General features: G+C 39.9%; 1 protein-coding gene across 2 annotated transcripts in view; it reads left to right on the top strand.

Moving 5' to 3' along the window:
* The first annotated feature begins 1,456 nt into the window (after nt 1-1,456).
* The window catches only part of CHPT1 (choline phosphotransferase 1), a 21,832-nt gene continuing 3,810 nt past the window's right edge, over nt 1,457-19,478 (top strand). Inside the window, exons 1-7 of one of the 2 annotated variants that reach the window (XM_026725898.2) lie at nt 1,457-2,268; nt 5,700-5,847; nt 7,293-7,434; nt 9,095-9,179; nt 11,206-11,337; nt 13,870-14,028; nt 14,842-14,967. In XM_026725898.2, coding sequence (XP_026581683.1) covers nt 2,038-2,268; nt 5,700-5,847; nt 7,293-7,434; nt 9,095-9,179; nt 11,206-11,337; nt 13,870-14,028; nt 14,842-14,967 — 1,023 coding nt within the window. In that variant the 5' untranslated portion in view covers nt 1,457-2,037. The remainder of the gene's footprint in view (nt 2,269-5,699; nt 5,848-7,292; nt 7,435-9,094; nt 9,180-11,205; nt 11,338-13,869; nt 14,029-14,841; nt 14,968-19,478) is intronic. The other variant, XM_026725833.2, reaches the window with a different exon arrangement.

Below are 19,478 nucleotides of genomic sequence, written 5' to 3'. Positions count from 1 at the left end.
CAGCAATGACATACAAGACACCCAATTTTTTGTTCAGGGACTTGCTTACTTACAGCAGGAGTTTCATAGACATAAACATGATACAGATGAAAAGTGGTTTTATTGCATATAAGAAAAAGGCCACTTGTGCACAAAAATTCTGTACTGCGCAGAGCACAGAAATCAAATTTTCTAATATGTATGTTCCAGGGTTTAAATTCTAGGGGTCTCTGAATCAATGGCCTTCTGGTCATTCTTTTCCCAGCCAAATCTCTCAGATGTAGCCATCTGTTCAATGTTTATATATTGTTCTGTCTGGACAGATAATTCATTGGTTATACCTCATTAGCTTCCATTTTATAAGCATCAGTGATGCTGTGCACCATTCCCAGGTACAGTAGCATTTCACAAGTAACATGGTAGCTTCTATATTCTGTACAGTATTTAAAAATCAGACTTAAAAATATGCAAAGGAAACTAAAGATTTTTGGGAAGGAAAAAAAAGCTTAAAGGTGAATTGGAGCTGGTGTTGTAGGTATTGTCAATTGAATAACCATCAGAATCATGAGAATTTAGAAGTAGAAATCAGTGAATATTCTAATAAGTGGTCCCCAACCCCCAGTCTGGGCACCGGACTGCAGCATATCAGAAATGGGGCTCTGCAAAGAAGCAAAGGCCCATCTGTGGGATGCAGGAAGCACGCAACAACACCCTCCCTCCAGTCCATGGAAAAATCTCTCTCCATGAAACCGGTCCCTGGTGCCCAAAATGTTGAGGGCCACTGCCCTAATACCCTCACCCATTAAAGCTGTCCAGAAGCAACAATACAGTTGAATAATTATCTTCAGCATTTATTCTATAGTTTCCCTTACATGTGACAAGTTTCCAAAGTGGATGAAAATTTTTTTTTCCCTACCATTTATATACTAGTGCAGCAACTCTGTACAGTAAAGCACATGAACACAAATCAAAACTCTTAGTATGAAATGCACATAATAATTCAAGCTGTCATAATCATGGCATTAGATGCAGCAAAAGGATTAAATAGAGAAATTATTTCCTAATGTGCCTGGGGCAACTGTATTCTGGAGCAAATGTGCCTGGGGCAAATGCAAGGTTTATATTGCAATGTTTTGGGAAAACATTTCAGTTTGATAATTATACGTAGGCAAGGCAACCATGTTGTTATCAGCCTTCCTTCAGCCTTGTGCTATCTAGATATCAACTCCTGTGGTTACTAATCTACCTGGGCAATGACTCAGGATGGGGGCAAAAGGTGACTATAGCAAACATAGTTTACTACCACGTACACCCTCCTATGTGAAAGCATAGTTTGTGGCTCATTGTGCTGTTCATATCCGAGCAACCGGGTTCAAAAGGTTTTAAAAATATGATTAACAACATATTATGTGACTGCAACCTAAATTAAAGCATACAACTTTTGTTTCTGCATCATCTCCCAGTACAGTGGACACATTGTACAATACAGGTTTCTCTGTACAATACAGCTTTGCCTGTGCATGGAAATGCTCCAACATGGCGATCACAGAATTGGCGAGACCTGCTTAGCCCTAGTTTAATCTTTGGTTTGCTCAAACTAGCATTCTGAATTTGCCCGCTGAGGTAATTCTCACGGATGCATAAACGCGGTGTTGAGGTGCTGCGCAAAGGCACCCGGAGCCTTCCGGTTCACCTCAGAATCAACATGACCGGGTCTGTCGCCCTCCGGCTGCCTGAGGATGACCGAAATCACCCCGCCTTCTCCAGACCAGGCGAGGGGCGAGAGAGACTCGGAAAGGGCGGGTTCCTCCACCTACTTCCACTAGTTCGACGGCGAAGGAAAGGCAGTTGTGGGCAAAAAGCAAGTTGCGGAAAAGAGAGAGAGAGAGGGCTCCGGAGCTGACGAGGTCACCCGGGACGGGGCGGCCGCAGTTCCTAGCCTACCATTTCCTGCCCGCCTCCAGCCAGGCCAGCGGCCTTCCCCGCCCTCGGCTCCTCCCGTTGCCGCCGCGCAATTGCTGGCTCTCGGAGGCAAGAGCGGACCAGCAGAAAGGCGCCATGGCGCTTCTGGAGCCGTTAAGCGGAGCGCAGCTGAAGCGCCTGGAACAGCACAGCTACAACTCGTCCGGGCGCTCGCTGCTGGAGCCGCCGCTGCAGCATTACTGGGTTTGGCTGGTGGAGCGCACGCCGCTCTGGCTGGCCCCCAACGCCATCACGCTCACCGGCCTGGTCTTTACCCTCGTCCCTTCGCTGATTCTCATGTACTACTGCCCTAGCGCCACCGAGGAGGTACGGTAGTCCACGCCGGGGAGACTCGCCTCCGCCGTCGCCCTTCTAGATGCGCGCTTCCTCTGGTTTCGCTTCAGCGATGTCCTGCTGATGGGGCGGGTGGGGGGGGGGGGCATTGCAGATGGCGGAGGGTCAGGTTCCCAGGAAAGAGAAAAGCCTGGGCCGCCCTGGAGTTCAAATTCCAGGGGGTTCAGCCCGTCCAGCCTATTCAGCAGATACTCCTAGAGATCGACGGCAGCGTTAAGATCTGAGCGTAAGTTAGGATACCACTCTGGAGCTCGTTTCGTGTGAGCTGCCCGGTGAGCTTTCGCGGAGTCTCGCGGATCTCTACTGCGCACACTTTCACTTTTAAAAGAAGTTCCCTTCCGCTCGGGGCAAGAGGGGCCTTCTTGTTGACCAACCCTGCAACCTGGTCGTGAGAAACATGGTGGGCTGGAGTCCAGCGTGTGTAGGTTGGGCTGAGAAAGATCTGTGTTGCCTGTCATAGTCTTTTCTTTTAAAAAAAGAAAATATTCGAGTCACCTGGAGATTTGTGGAAATTGAAGTAGCTCAACAACAGAGTTTGTGTGTGTGTGTGTGTGTGTATTTGTTAGATTTACATCATGCCCTTCCTGTGCTAAGGCGTTGTAAGAGTGGCACTTTGGATTACACCTGTGATCTTCCACCAAAGGTCACAATGTGTACATGTTTTGAGCTGTTGGAGTAGAAGCTAGGAAAGGGTTGGTTTTAGACATTGGACTCTCTGAAAGAGAAATTTTCTTCACTTGCAAACCAGCTTTGTATTTGCATGATACATATAAAGATACAATTTCCTTTTTGTGGAGTTTCACTGTTGGGGACTGCATAGATACATTAACTTCTCAGCAACAATAAGGAAGTGGTTATTTGTTGCCGCAGCCTCTGCCTTCTTTTTAAAGTTCCCAGTCTAGTTTTCTTGCTTCTGAGAGTTTCTGATAGTCTGTATCTGAGGGCTAACCAGGCCTGACCCTGTATGATTTTTCAAGATTCACTAGATCAGGGGTAGCTAACCTTTTCTGGCTTGTGCCCGCCCGTATGCCAGTACCCAGAAGGTAATGCGTGCTGCCCCCCCATGCTCCCTGCGCATGCATGCGTGACTCCCCCATATGCAGTGTGTCTGTGCTTACGCATGTGATTCCCTCGCAGGCAGCACATCCCTGCGCATGCATGTGCGTCTCTCGCACACCCCCTCCACTCCCTGCATATGCGCGCCAGATACCTGACAATCAGCTCTCGGATGGCAGCAGGTTTGCACATGCGCAGTGGGGCTCTTCCGGGTGACCTCTCGCGTGCCGGGGGAAATGGCTCTGCGTGTCACTTCCGGCTTGCAGTTCACCAACATGGGACTAGATTGTAGTCCATGGTCCATATTATTATGAGCCCAACCTGCTGCAGAATGAAGGCCTCTTGGCTGGAGTTGATTTATTTTACGTGTTCAATTTCCATAGCTGCCCATCTCAGCCAAGTGACTCTTTATGGTTTGTAATGTACCATACTAGTCTACTTTGGATGGGTAAATCGATGTTGTTCCACTTTCCAGTCTTGACTCTGAAACAATGACTGGCCCAAAGGCATCCAGCTGGCTTCTGTGCCTAAGGGAAGATTAGAACAGGATCTCCTTGCTCATGCTTTTTAGTAAGATGGAGAAACTATAGACTTACGTTATTAGCCTTATTCTTACTGAATGCCTCATCATTCACTGGCTTTGTAACAAAGCTACTTTAAGATACAAGGTGCCAAAGACAAAATAGTGATTAAAGGGGAATGTCATAACAAATGTTCAAGATCACTCTGTGCTTATTATTGGATGAGAATGGCAGAACAGCTTGTTGCTGTAAGAGGGGTCCTTGGTGCTCTCTGAGCTTGCTTATTTTTCTTGCAGATGTTTCATTAGCCTAACTAGGTAATACAGGTAGTCCTCGGCTTACAACAGTTCATTTAGTGACTGTTCAAAGTTACAACAGCACTGAAAAAAGGGACTTATGACCATTTTTCACAGTTACAACCTGTGTAGGTTCCCCATCAGAGATGGGATTCAGCAGGTTCTGACCGGTTCTATAGAACCGGTAGTGGAAATTTTGAGTAGTTTGGAGAACCGGCAAATACCACCTCTGACTGGCCCCATCCCCATCTATTCTCTGCCTCCTGAGTCCCAGCTGGTCGGCTGAGTCTTCTTTTGTTGCCCTGAACAGGAGAACGGAGCTGGAAAGCAGGTTAGTGGAGTGGGGAGGGAATGGGGATTTTGCAGTATCCTTCCCCTGACGCATCCACCAAGCTACGCCCACCAAACCACGCCCACCAAACCATGCCATGCCCATCATGCCACACCCACTGAACCAGTAGTAAAAAAATTTGAATCCCACCACTGTTCTCCATGATCATGTGATCAAAATTCAGACACTTGGCAACTGATTCATATTTATGACCAAGGTCATGTGATCACCTTTTGCAAGGAAAGTGAATGGGCAAGCCAGATTCACTTAACAACTGAGCTACTAACATCAACTGCAGTGGTTCATTTAACAAGCGTGGCAAGCGAGGTTCTAAAAACTCGCTTAAATGTCTCCCTTAACAACAGAAATTTTGGGCTCAGTTGTGGTCGTAAGTTGAGGACTATGCGTACTTGTACTACCTAGTTAGGGTAATGAAACGTCTTCAAGAAAACAAGAAAACTCACCAGATACATACAGTAAAGACTTGAAATATCTGATTGTAAATGTATTAACAGCGGCTAGGATTGTATTTGCTAAAAATTGGAAAAATGAGAAAATACCACTGCAGGAAGAAATTATTAAGAAAATATTGGAATGTGCTGAGATGAGTAGATTGACATTTGAAATTAGAGAGCAAGAGGATAAACCATTCTATAAAATTTGGGACCTTTTCTATCAATGGTTGGATGATAAAATATAATAATAGAATATTTAGAATGTTAGAATAATAAGGAATATTTTTTCTTTTTCTTATGTTATTTGATATCATATCTATAAAGTGTTTTTAGGATAGATTTGGTATGATTATATGATTTGCTATAGAATAAACTACCTAAATTATAGTTATCTCATAAAGTATGAATGAATAAAATTATAGTCAAATAATTTTCTAATAGTGATACTAGGATATATAAGTTTGGATTGATAATATGAGTTATTATGTAATGTAACTGTAACTGAGACTATGAAATGAATGCACAAAACTGATGAACCAACCAACACACTGTTTGTATATATGTATGGAAGAGAGCTGATGTTTTTATGTTTTGTTTGTTTTGTTTGTTTTTAAAAAAATCAATAAAATTGTTTTCAAAAAAAAAAAAGAAAGAAAACAAGAAAACTCAGAAAGCACCAAGGACGCCTCATTTTGACTCTGAGCTACAAATATTCTCCTTTATTGTTTCTGTGTATTTGTTTCAGGCTCCTCCTTGGGTGTTCCTCTTGTGTGCGTTGGGACTCTTTATTTACCAGTCTCTGGATGCGATCGATGGAAAGCAAGCCAGAAGAACAAATAGTAGTTCCCCTTTGGGAGAATTGTTTGACCATGGCTGTGATTCTGTTTCAACAGGTAACTTTTTAATTAGTTTAATCTTGCATCATATGGACTGATAGAGTTGGAAGCAGGTCTTTTAGTCTAACCCCTGTAGACTGTCCCCTGCAATCCCCTCTTCTAGTCAATATATAGAATTGCTTCTCTCTGTGAATTCAATCCATGCTTTCCTAGGGAGCTACAAGAAACCCCTTTCTCAAGTTTATCCTACAATCCTTCAGATGGAAATGAAGCCAACTTAGCACTGGGCCTGTAAATTGCTTCCAGTTTGAAGGGAAATGGTGCTTTGAAATGTGTGGGGCATGTAATACTTATCTGCAATTCATAAGTGATTTTTTCCAACATCTAATGGCAACTTCAGAGAGCTGTCATGTGTCCTCGGGGGGAAAAACAGCGGTTTTTGAGTTTCCACTTGTTATGTGAGTATCCTTGCATACTCCATATCCAGAGGACTGAACAATTGTCACCATTCAGAGCATCCCAGGAAAGTAGTCCTTCCATCCTGTAGAACAAACATTGTTTCTGGGCAAGCAAAGAAACTTGTGTCCAGCATTTTCATCTAAAACCAGGCTGAAATTTGTCTTTCAAAAGGTAAAGCTTTCCCCTCTCCAGCCATGTCTGATTCTAGGGTGCAGTGCTCATCTCTGTTTCTTAGCCAAGGGAGCCAGCATTGTCTGAAGACACTTCCATGGTTATGTGGCCAACATGACTATATGCCTGGGGGCACATAACACTGTTACCTTCCCACTGAAGTGGTACCTATTTAGCTCCTCACATTTGGATGCTTTTGAACTGCTAGGTTGGCAGGAGCTGGAACTCACCCCATCATGCAGCCCTGGGGTGTTGAACCTAGCTGTCAGCTTTCCAACTGAAAATCTCTGCATCTTTAATTGCTGATCTTTGGTCTTTTAAACAATTAAGAGAATTGCTCTCAGGTGGGATATTTTAAAAATGTCCTAGTAGGAAGAAGAATTTGAAAATGGAACTAATTATCCAAGAAGCTGGACAGTCATCTGTTTGGCATGCTCCAAACTGGATTCCTACACAAAATTGAAAGTTAGATCCAAGAGCCAAAATATTATCTTCCTGTTCTATAAACTAGCTCAATACATATGAAGTAAAATGGGCAGAAGTGGGGCAGTAACTTTTTTACATTAAATGAAGATCATATTAGCAACAATTCCTGGAACGCAGAGTTATATTTTTTATGGGCGCTCACTCATCAATATTCTTTTTAAATACATGGTGACTTCATAAAGCAGGCGTAAGAAAACAGATGGGGTTTCTAAGATGTGTAAAATCTATTAGTTAGTGCAGGGATTCCCCCCCCCCCCTTTAGTATAGCTTCCATTTTACTTATCAGTGAAAAGTAATTACTGGTTACTTAATGTTTATAAGTCTTAATGTATATATATTCTCCAAAACAGCTATGAAATATAATCTAATTTAATTGGCCGTTTCAGTATTCATTGGTGTTGCAGCCTGTGTTGCAATTCGCTTGGGAACAAATCCAGACTGGCTCTTTTTCTGTTCCTTTGCCGGGATATTCCTGTTTTACTGTGCTCACTGGCAAACCTATGTCTCAGGCATACTCAGATTTGGCAAGTAAGTGGACGCCTGGATAATTGAATTTGCAACTTGTCTTAATAAAAAAAAAAAATTGCTGTCAGCCTCAATTGGGACCCCACTTTTTTTTTCCCCTGTAGGAAAAATGTTTGTGAATTCCAGGCTGAGTTAACAGTACATCAAATGAGATGACAATACTTCACAGTGTAGTTTTGAAACTTGTGAAGGTTAAGTGGGAAGGATCAAAAACTTTTTCAGGAAAGGTTATGAGATATTAAAAATGAGGCAGAAACCCTGCTATTGCTTTCAGCTACCAAGGTTGGAACAAAAAGGGGCCTGGTGGGGGAGCTGTTAGAATACAGTATGCAGGCTAACTCTGCCTACAGCCCGAAGTTCAATCCTGACAAACTCATGGTTGACTCAGCTTTCCATCTTTCTGAGATCTGTCAAGTGAGGATCCAGATTGTTGGGGGCAGTTTGCTGACATTGTAAACCACTTAGCAAATGCTGTAAAGTACTATGGAGTAGTATATAAATCTAAGTCCTATTGCTATTTTTTTTAATGGCTATGAGAGAGCAGTCCTCTGTTGAAGGTATTATTTATTTGAAGGGACTGTCTGACTTGGATTTAATCCCAGTTTAGATAGAAGACCATGAAACTGGTGTCCAACAATTAGTACTTGGTCAGTAGCAGGCAAATAGGTATATGTGAAGCTTGGTTCACATATCCCAGATTGTGATTTCTTAATCATGATTTATGGAATGCATCAGGATTAGTTGGATTTACGCTCATCATAAAACACAAGACACAACATGGATGACATGCTAGACAAACCTGAATCAACACTATTGTTTTATAATGCAGGATAAGGCATTCAATTACTTTTATATTATACTTAGCACACAGGTAGAGCCAAGGCAAATAGGTGCTTTATCTGCTATCCTTTGATGTATAAATGCAACCCTAAAGTGGGTGTTACATTCCAGTTTTGGATACTGTTACATTTTTGTTTATAATCCCAATTCAAAATTTCAGTTGATTATAATTCCATTTTGATTTATAACTGCCAATTTTGTTCCAAATAGCTGGCTTTTAAACTAAGGGAGTTTTTCTAAGGGAGATTTTCTATAATAAAGCTCTGTCTTAATACTACATAGTAAACAATTCTGAAAGGTAGAGGATGAGTAGTTTTTGATATGGCACCAAGTTAATGATTTAAAAGGAAAAATAATTATAATCTAATTCCATGTCTTCTTCAGCTTCCCCCTTTCATTGCTGACTTTAAATTTAGCATGCTTAAGATCTTTGTTTTGCTATAAAGTGTTTTCTACATTTTGGGAGACCTTTAATGGGATATAGTGCAAAAACTGGTCTCAACTGCTCAAACATCAGATATCCAGGGCAGAGATGAGTTTGTATTTCTTTCATAATAGATAAATTTGCATCTTACTTTGGATATGAGGAGATAGTGATGCTTTATTTATATTCAGCCATTATTTCTGCCAGTTTATACATTGAATTAGAAAAATATAAGTATAAGAAATAAACTAAATTATTAAGCTACTTTCATTATTAGAGTTTCCTGATGTTTGCATTTATTTTAGAAAAATGTTTGATTAATCTTTGGTAAATGATTTCCCATTCATGAAAGCAATAAATCACTGGTTTGAGTCAATTTCTTTTTTGTTTTTGTTCTAGAATTGATGTGACTGAATCTGAAATAGCTGTAATAATGATATTTTTGTTAAGCTCATTTGGTGGAACAAGAATATGGGACACAAAGGTAAGCCAATATACCTACAGATTTGAATATATTTTCCTATCTTGGAAACATATTGATATTAAGTGAGTCTTTCTAATTCTTTGCATTTTGTTGAACACTGATTTTTCCTCCCTTTTAAAAATAGGATACTTTTAAATGTTTATTGTAACATGCCTCTTCCCATGTGGTCCAAGTATATTGCCACTTCGGCATTTGTAACGTGCTTTCCAATGCATTAGTTTAAAACTACATAAAGGAAAAAGACTCCACATGCTATAATTAAAGTTTGTATTAAATCACTGCAATTCTTTCAACATATGATGTTTCATAATACTTCCAGTTCTGTGCTGATTATTATGTATGTGTTGCCATCTGACCACTGTTGTTACTCAACATTCATGTAGCATCTAAAGGTGTGCCAAATTTATTGCTATAAGTCAACAGGATGTATCTCTCTTTTATTTTCTAAAAACTTCAGAGCAGATTATGCTCCTTCTCCTTTCAAAGCTGGACTATTTTTGCCAATATGGTAGAATTTAGTTTTACTGAAAATAATAAGAGAACTACTATTCAAAAAGAAGACATGAGTTAAGATGACCTCTTGAAAATTTTGACAATTACGTCCACTTGATATGATTTTCTGATCTTTTTATTGGTGATATCTTAGCCTTCCTAGACTTTTCAGCCATTTAGAAATCTAGCAGACTGAGGGAAAAAAATTAACTGCATTGTAAGGCAATAAGGAAACCATTATACAAGTATTTATATAGTTACAGTATACACTTTCAACATTTCACATTTATAAACATTTAAAAAATTTGTAACCATCACTTGGCTGGCTGTACTCTTGAAACTGATTTAATGTTCTGGCATGCTTGAATTATTGAATATCTGCATGAAACAAATTCAGTGTTCAAATGTTATTACTGGAATTTTTCAAGTTTTCCTTTGGAAATCATTTTTTTTCCTTCCTGAAGCTACAATAAACAGCTAAACTACTCAATTTAAACCATCTTCATGCTGGAAGTTATTTTATTGGAGTAATATAAATATTTAAGATATACAAGTAATCTTGGGAAAATTGCACCTTAGGCAGCTTTGTATTCTGAAATGTAACCACTTGGTTACAGGATTCATTTATTTTGCTTTTCTTTTTAACCTTGTGCTGCCTCTTGGAAGTTTCCTTCAAACTACAGTTGAATAAGAAAGGTAAATATTTATGCTAAGTTGTACTAGCTAGAGTATATGGATAATATGGTCTGATCTAAGCAAAATGGGAAGATACTGTTTGCATTTCCCATGATGTTTACCTCTGTATAGACCAGTGAAACTGAAGGAACTATTCATTTTCTGGAAATGTAGTTGATGGTGTATAGGTAGTTCACATTCAGCAACCATTCAAACTCACAATGATCTTACAATTCCATTGAACAAGGGAACTTAAAAGCAGTCCTTGTAGTTGAAACCATCACAGCATTCATGTATTCACAACTGCAATTCGGGCATGATTGTTGAAGCATCCCATCATCACATGGTCGTCATTTCTGACCTTCAGTGCCAGCTTCTGACTAGCAGAGTCAAAGGAGAAACTGGCAGGAGGTTGCAAAAGGGGATTGTGTGACATTGTGTCCTAATGATTGCAAAGGGATTTGCTTAACAACAGCAACTGGAAACTATTCAAATTGTTGTTGTAAGTGGGAACAGTCAAGTGTAACTTTGCCCTTTATGTATGCCCCAATTAGCAACAGAGCTGCTGGTCTCAATTATTGTTAAGCAAAGCTATACTAAGCTATACAATCAGTTCAAGTTGCTTAAGAATGTTTTTTCTTGATTCCAAATTCTATGTCATATATAATTGTGAGAGAGTTGAAAGAATAGTGTCTGTGTGTCCCGTCCTTCAGTCATAAATCTGGGATTGCTAACATAATTTTTGAATGTGAGTGACATTTGCTTATAAGTGAAGGAAAATGGATAGTTTAGATAAATGGCTAAGTTTCAATAGTTGTGGAAAGTTTTAACCCTTTTAAATGTCCTTTTTCTTTACAAGATCCCTCTGTTTGAACTAGATTTGAAGACATTATTTATTGCTGTCTTTTTGGGTGGGACAGTATTTTCAAGTTATAATTATTTCCGAGTAATCCTTGGCGGAGGTGTGGGGAAGAATGGTTCCACAATAGCAGTAAGTATTTGTAAGATGTTAATTGTTGGGTTAATACAATTTTAATTAATGTTAATGCTAATACAAACAGTTGTTGAGTGCTATTTTGTGTACTTGGTTTTAGAAAGCTTTAAATACAATATTCACTGTGAAACATACTAATAAAATTATGATATAGCTTGAATTGCTCTATACGTTCATATTACAAAGAAGTAGAAAGGAGATAATACAGCAGTTACAAAGTTTCTAGATCAGATTATTTGTTTAATTCTTGAGTATCTGTGGAATTTTTGCTCACTCTTGCTAAGAGTTTTCAAAGCAGAGCCAATCAAGCAACTTATAAAGCAATTTGATAAGTCTTTTTCCACTTCTACCCAGTGGTGGGACTCAACTTTTTTTAACCACCAGTTCTGTGGGTGTGGGCTTGGTGGGCAACACATGCTTCGCACACGTGCAGAGGGTTTGATACTGACTTTCTCCTGCAATTCTGCATTCTCCCTGTGTATTCAACAGCTGAGGTGTGGCAATCTGCCGTGCTGCGCGAAGTAGCTAAACTTCAAAACCAGGAAATAAGGGTCATATAGAGCCTTCTAGCAGCTGATCATTAGAGCTCACAGATGATCTTCGGAACTAGTAGTTCGGTCAAACGGGGCTGAACTGGTAGAATACCACCCCTGCTTCTACCTGATGAAAAAGCCAAAATCCTCTTTAAAGACTTTAGTGAACTATTGGGGCACACTAGCCTTTACTCTTCCTGACAAAGTTAAACTTTCTGAAACCACCACTTGTTCAGCAATTGTTCAAAGTGATAGTGTCGATGAACAATGAGGACCTACAACCATCCTCAGAGTTTTGGTTGTTACACTGTCCCCAGGCATGTGATCATAATTGGAGTGCTTGGTTACTTAGCTCACCATTACGTAATCGCAACCAGCCACACTCGCATGTTTGCCATTTGCAGTCTTTCCTGCCAGTTTCCCCCAAGCAAATCAATGGGGAAACTAGCAGAAGGCTGCAAGTTGCGCCTGTAAGTCATGTCTGCTGATTTTTCTCACGAATATGTATTGGCACTATAGATCATGAGTGGGCTGTGAGGGCTGCTCTGTAACAACCCCCACCTGCCTATTGTGTGTAGCAACCCCCAAAGGCTTGGCCATGATCCATAACACCTTCCTATGGCCCCCACCAGCCCGCATGCCTGCCTGCATCCTCGACTAGATTGTCTGTACTCAGAAGCACCTGTCCACAGCTGCTGCTGGCCTACTTTTTTATTTTTATTTTATTTAATTTGATTTGTCAAGATAATAGGTATAAGAATAAACATAGTTATGAATACAGGAAATGGATACATATAAAAAAATAAAAAAAGAACAATAGGACAGGGACGGTAGGCACATTGGTGTGCTTATGCATGCCACCTACAGACATCTTAGGAAAGGGGTGAGGTCAATAGTAGACAGTCTATAATTAAAGTTTTGGGGATTTGGGGAAGAAACCACATAGTCAGATAGAGTGTTCCAGACATTAACCACTCTATTGCTGAAGTCGTATTTCCTGCAATCAAGTTTGGTGCGGTTAACCTTGAGTTTGTATCTATTGTGTGCTCTTGTGTTGTTATGGTTGAAGCCGAAGTATTCATTGACAGGTAGGACATTGCAATGTATGATTTTATATACTATACTTAGATCGGACCAAAGACGGCGTAGTTCTAGGTTTTCTAAGTCTAGAATTTCGAGTCTGGTAGCATAAGGTATTCTGCAACTGACATGTGTCCATCTGTAGCACTCATCCACCCACCTGCAGCTCACACCTGCCAGGTTGCTTGCCTAAGACTTGGGTCATTTGAGGTCTTCAGTTAATGACCCACACATTCTCTGGGTTATGATGGCAAACAGGATGCAGTCACATGATGCTGATTTAGTAATGCATTAGCTTAGTGGTGGAAATTCTGGTCCCAATTGCCATCATAAGCTTGCCCCCTACATTTCTTAAGAGTTAAGCTGTTCTGGGAGATTCTCCAGCTGGTTCTAAAATCATGTGGAAGCTTCAAACAGTGAAAAAGGTTACTTGACCAATCTCATCTTCCAGTTTGTAGAGATTATCCATTAAATTCTGGGTAAATTCAGAATTCTGTCCCCAAAGTGCTTTTTCAAGAGGCAACTAGACTTTCTGGTTTTTCTTTGAAGACAGAAAGTCCAGTTGCCTCTCGAAAAAGCACTTTTGGAACAACCATGACCTGGATGACTGAGAATCTCCATAGATATTCAGAATTCTGGTTAATATTTAAAGGTCTGAATAGTACTATAGGGTAGATTTCTTTCATGTTTCTTCCGACATGCACTTTTTTTGGTAAAAATTAGATTTGATTCAAATTCAGTAGACCATATCATTTTGTAGTTCTTAGGACTGTTATATTTTTGGTATTGCTAATTATTTTGTAATTTATCTGTTATATTTTAAAATCTAATTATGTTTACTATTATTTGAGCTATAGAGAGAAATAACAGAAAATATCTTACTAAAAAAAACCATAAATGTCTTTATGTATTTCAGGGAACAAGTGTTTTATCTCCAGGCCTCCACATTGGTCTAATTATTACTTTGGCAGTAATGATCTACAAAAAGTCCCCAACTCAACTGTTTGAAAACCATCCTTGTCTATATGTCTTAACTTTTGGATTTGTGTCCGCAAAAATTACACAAAAATTGATGGTAAAACATTCTTAATATTTGCTATACATATAAAATGTTTAGCTGATGTAAGCCAAATATTTTAACATATTAAAGAATGCTACAAATCAAGGTTAATGTGATATTAATGTAAAAAAAACCCTAATGCTGTAGTTTGATGCATATTCACCAAGAAAACAGACCCTTTGAGTTGGAAATAGTTGAGTCTATTTCCAAGTTAGTGTAATTAGGATTATAGCTAATGTGGGCAAATTGAACATATGTTTCTTAAAAACTACCTAGATATATAGAATACAATGATCATATATACATTCAATTTAAAAAGTAGACACTCACTACAAATTATGGTTTATTAAGACAAACAAACAAAACAACAAATGGTTTTATGGTACTTTTTTTGCCAAAGGAAATATCTGCAAAACAATATAGTTTCAGATTTAATTATTAAGGCCATGTTTACCAGAAAGTCCACTGGCATCAAGATAAACTAGAAAGTATGTATTTACTCCATGTAAATCCAGTTTTAATAAACATTGAATATATATATTTTTATTACAATTTGTATTCTACATCAAGCTTATTAAAGTCTTATCTGTGATTAAGTAAAGAGTACCACTACCAGCAGACAAAATCTGTTCAATATTTTTTGTAGTTTTTATTGTTGTTAAGTGAATTCTTGCTATTCTTACTGCGAATATTTTAGATCACTTTGAAGTTTTTTATTTTATAGCATTCTAATGTCTCCCATTAGAGTTGATAGTACATTTACATTGCAAAGGATTAAATAGGATCTAAAAGTCTTAATTTAGTAGATAATCTAATTTCTGTTTATAGGTAGCACACATGACAAAAAGTGAGATCTTACTTCAAGACATAGCATTCATTGGGCCAGGCCTCTTATTTCTAAACCAGTACTTCAATTGTTTTATTGATGAATATATTGTTTTATGGATAGCACTGGTAAGTAAATGTATTGTATTTTTATGTAATTATGTATAAGATTACATATAATGATTGGTAATATGAATTTTGAGTGGCTTGTCAAATGTATAAATCAAGAATTGAAAGAAAGTATTTTAAAAACTGAAACATACCAATGTGGTCAGAGATGAATGAGACAATTTTGTAATTTTAGAAATTTCCTTAACAAAGAAGGTACAAAGACATATAGTAGCTTTATTTGTAGCAAGGCATCTTGATGAGGAAAAGGCAAAGATGGTTGTGCTCCTCAAATAATGGATAGTGATTTTTCCAGAGGCACAACAAAGGAAAAGAAAATGTAGAATTAATCTATCTTGAAAACGTGAATCTCTTGTCTTAAAATACCTCCTCAAAGTACAGTCTTATAAAGAAAATAAGTTTTTTATTTTTTAATTCTTTTATTGTTGTCAATTGCTTACAAGATAATAGGTATAAGTAAAAACATAGTTATGAATAGTTGGATACTTATAAGAAAAATAAAAAAAAGAAACAATAGGACAGGGACGGTAGGCTCGTTGGTGCGCTTATGCACGCCACCTACAGAACTCTTAGGAAAGGGGTGAGGTCGATAATAGAAAGTCTAAGGTTAAAGTTTTTGGGGTTTGGGGAAGAAACCACAGAGTCAGGTAGAGTATTCCAGGCATTGACCACTCTGCTGCTGAAGTCGTATTTCCTGCAATCAAGTTTGGTGCGATTAACCTTGAGTTTGTATCTGTTGTTTGCTCTTGTGTTGTTATGGTTGAAGCTGAAGTATTCATTGACAGGTAGGACATTGCAATGTATGATTTTATATACTATACTTAGATCGGACCGAAGGCAGCGTAGTTCTAAGTTTTCTAGGTCTAGAATTTCGAGTCTGGTGGCATAAGGTATTCTGCAATGAGTAGAGGAATGGAGAACTCTTCTTGTGAAATATTTCTGGACTTTCTCAATTGGACTTTCTCAATATCAGATACATAATGTGGGTTCCAGACTGATGAACTGTATTTGAGTATTAGTCTAGTAAATGTTTTGTATGCTGTAGTTATTAGCATAATATTACTGGAGAAAAAGCTACGTAAGATTAGGTTAACAACTCTTAATGCCTTTTTGGCTATGTAGTTACAGTGGGCTCTAGCACTTAGATCATCAGAGTTTGGATCATCAGCAAGGTCTTGACTATTCAGCTTGTATTTTATTTTCTGATTATTTTTGCCAATATGTAGGACAGAGCATTTATTTGTCGAGATTTGAAGTTTCCATTTGTTTGACCATTCTGATACATAGTCAAGATCTTTTTGAAGGGTAGCAGTATTGTCTGTGGTATTGAACAGCTTTACATCATCAGCGAAGAGAACGCAGTTGCTCTTAATATGATAACAGAGGTTATTTATGTAGAGATGAAGAGAGTTGGTCCTAGAACACTGCCTTGGGGGACACCACTGTTGACAGGTACAGATTTTGATAGGACACTCCCAATTTTGACCATTTGTTGTCTGTTTGACAGGAATGCTTCTATCCAGTTATGTAGGTGTCCAGAGATACCATAAGATTTTAGTTTTAGTAGTAGTTTGTCGTGTACCACTGAATCAAAGGCTTTACAGAAGTCTATGTAGATTGCATCTATTGCTTTGCCTTGATCGAGTTGTGTAGTCCATATGTTTTTGCAGTGTAAGAGTTGCAGATTATATGATAGTTTTTTTCCTGAAACCAAATTGTTTATTAGAGAGTAGGTTAATAATTGATTCCATGACTTTACAGGTGATGCAGCATAAAGAGATTGGTCTGTAATTTTCAACTAGACTGGGATCTTCCTTTTTGAAGAAGGGGATGACCGTGGCTTGTGACCATAGTTTTGGCAAGGAGCTGGTCCTGAAAGATTTTTCAAAGGTTATGCTCAGAGGTTCAGCTATGGCAGTGGATGGTTTTTTTAAGAAGTAGGCACATATTCTATCCGGTCCAATAGATAGAGATGGTTTTATCATTCCATATTTGTCCAAACTGTGCTAGAGTTTATCCAAAGTAATCTAGATTTAGACAAAATGAAGTCTGAAGAACTAATGTTATTAGATCATACTAAAACATTAAATCAAAATTTAAAAATATTTATATGTCTTTTAAAGACATCAAAATGACACCATAATAATAAACTTAAAAGAATCACATTACTACTTAAACTGATTGAGTTGTCAGCTTGTCATAAAAGGATGAATGATAGATGTTGATTGTGTGGGATCACTGGGATAGGAAACCCAATATCTTTACAATATCCCTAGAAAGTCTATCCAATAAAGCATAATTATCCAAACATATGTAGGAAATTCTAACTAGGAGATAGGTTAAATCAGTGGTCCCCAACCACCGGGCCCCAGACCAGTACCGGTCCGTGGATCATTTTGTACCGGGCCGCAAAGAATGTTTGCTTGGGCGCCGCCATCTTGTTTCAGCGTCCTGAGTTGCCTTAGCATGCTTAGTTAAGAAATGCCCTACCCAGAGAAGGAAGTGGTGCTGGAGGAGGAGGAGGTGGCAGTAGTGGAGAAGCAAGCAACTCAGCATGCTACCGCTGTGGCGGCTTTGCCTGCATTTCCAAGGCTTCGATGTTGGGAGAGGCAGCAAGGGCTGGAAAAGGGGAGAGCTGTGCAAGGCTCCGTCTCCCTTTCCTGCCTGCACGTGGGTGGGGGGGAGGAAAGAGAGAGAGCCGGGAGCAATTCAAGGCTAGAAAACTAATGGGGAGAGCTGACAGCGGGCACTGGGGGAGGGGACTGTTGTTGCCACTGCCATGTGTGGGAGCATGCATCTCAGGGAACTGAGCCGGGAGGCGCAAGAACGGCAAGTAGGAGCGTTTGATGATTTTGAAGAACTCCTGGAACACAGTAGATTGTCGTTTTGTAGGTCTCAGTGAAATAGTGAGCTTTGTTTTGTCTCCTTTCCTCCCCTGGTAATGAGATACTTTCTGTCTTCCCCCTCACCCCCAAATAATCACTGGCTGTGGCTGGGTTTGGCAGTGAAGTGCTAAAGCGAGTGAAGTGCCCCCAGGGACACCTTTCCTTGCCTGTCTCCAGGTGAGGCTGGAAGAGCCCCCCCACCCACCCAGCTTTTCCTCGGCTGCAGATCTGAGCCTCTCAATCCACCCAGGATCTGAAAGGAGCTCCCACTTTCTCCCCCTCCCCGCTCCCAATTAATCACCAAGAGCAGCAGTCCTTCTGCAGGCAGATGCCTGCTGAGAAGCTCCTGGAGTGGCAGCCAAGGGGCACTGTCCCCCAAGGAGAGCAAAGCCTCCTTTCTTCCTCTGCTTCTCCCAGCAGCAGTTGCCCCGAGGCCCTTCAGTTCAGACACACATACACAATCACCTGCTCTTCTGTCTCTTTGGAAGGTGCCAGGTGGGGGAGGCTTCCAGCCCAGAACGTTTTATTTTGTTATCATTAAGCATTTACATTTTTGTTATAAATAAATAAGTGTGTGTTTGTGTATGATGTATGTATGTGTGTGTGTGTGTGTATATATATATATTTTCTGAGGTTCTCGTGGGTATTTGTATGTGGATCTTTGGTTATTGGGGTTTTCTCCCACGTAAGATTGGAAGTATCTAGGCAACGTTTTGATGAAGTCTCATTCATCACCTTCAGGCTTGTGTCTTCAGCTCTGTGCTTCTCAGAGTGATGTGAGCTTGCAGCTGCTTCTTCCTTTTAATTGCTAGTGGGGGTGTGACTTGATTGGGTGGGAGCTTGGCTGTGTTCTGATTGGGTGGGGGTGTGTTCTCATTGGTTGGGGGTTTGGCTGTGTTCTGATTGGTTGTGGGGTTGGCCATGTTCTGATTGGCTGGAGGCGTGTTCTGTTCAGGTGAGGGCTTAGTTGTGCTCAGGTTAGTCTAAGTTGCTGGGGGATTTGAGCTGGTGAGCTGTGATCCTGCTGTTTGGCTTCGAGTTCGTGGTCGTGCCACATCATCATGGTGGGTGTCAGTTCGCTTCATGTATGGCTCGGAGGGGTTTGAAGTGGGTAGTGATGCAGCTGCAGTGCGGCTTCTGGTCTGTGGTCGTGTCTCATCTTCTGTGTGGGTGTGAGTCTGCTTTCTATGTGGAAGTTTGGTGGTGGCATCTTGTGTGGCCCTCGTAGGTGTGGGTCTGGTGTCAGTCTTCATGTTAAGTACTCGTCTGTTCATGAGGGCGGGTTTCCAAATGGCTGGTAGGTGGGAGGTGTCATCTCGTTTATTCATGCTGTGTGGGCGTTTTTCTATCTCTATGGCTTCTCTGATTATTCTGTTGTTGAAGTGTTTGGTTTTGGCGATAGTTCTGGTATTTTTAAAGTCAATCTCATGTCCTGTGGCTTTGAGGTGTTGGACCAGGGAAGAGGTCGGTTCTTCTTTTTTGATTGAGTTCTTATGTTCTTCAATGCGTGCACTTATTCTTCTGTTAGTTTGTCCAATGTATGTGATGGGGCAGGCAGTGCAGGGGATTTCGTATTTTCCTTGGTTTTCTAACACAGGACATGAGATTGACTTTAAAAATACCAGA

This window comes from Pseudonaja textilis, chromosome 5 (genome assembly GCF_049901715.1).
Source record: "Pseudonaja textilis isolate UNSWEBS1 chromosome 5, rPseTex1.2, whole genome shotgun sequence".
Taxonomy (NCBI): Eukaryota; Metazoa; Chordata; class Lepidosauria; order Squamata; family Elapidae; genus Pseudonaja; species Pseudonaja textilis.
This window is presented reverse-complemented; position numbering and strand designations above follow the sequence as displayed.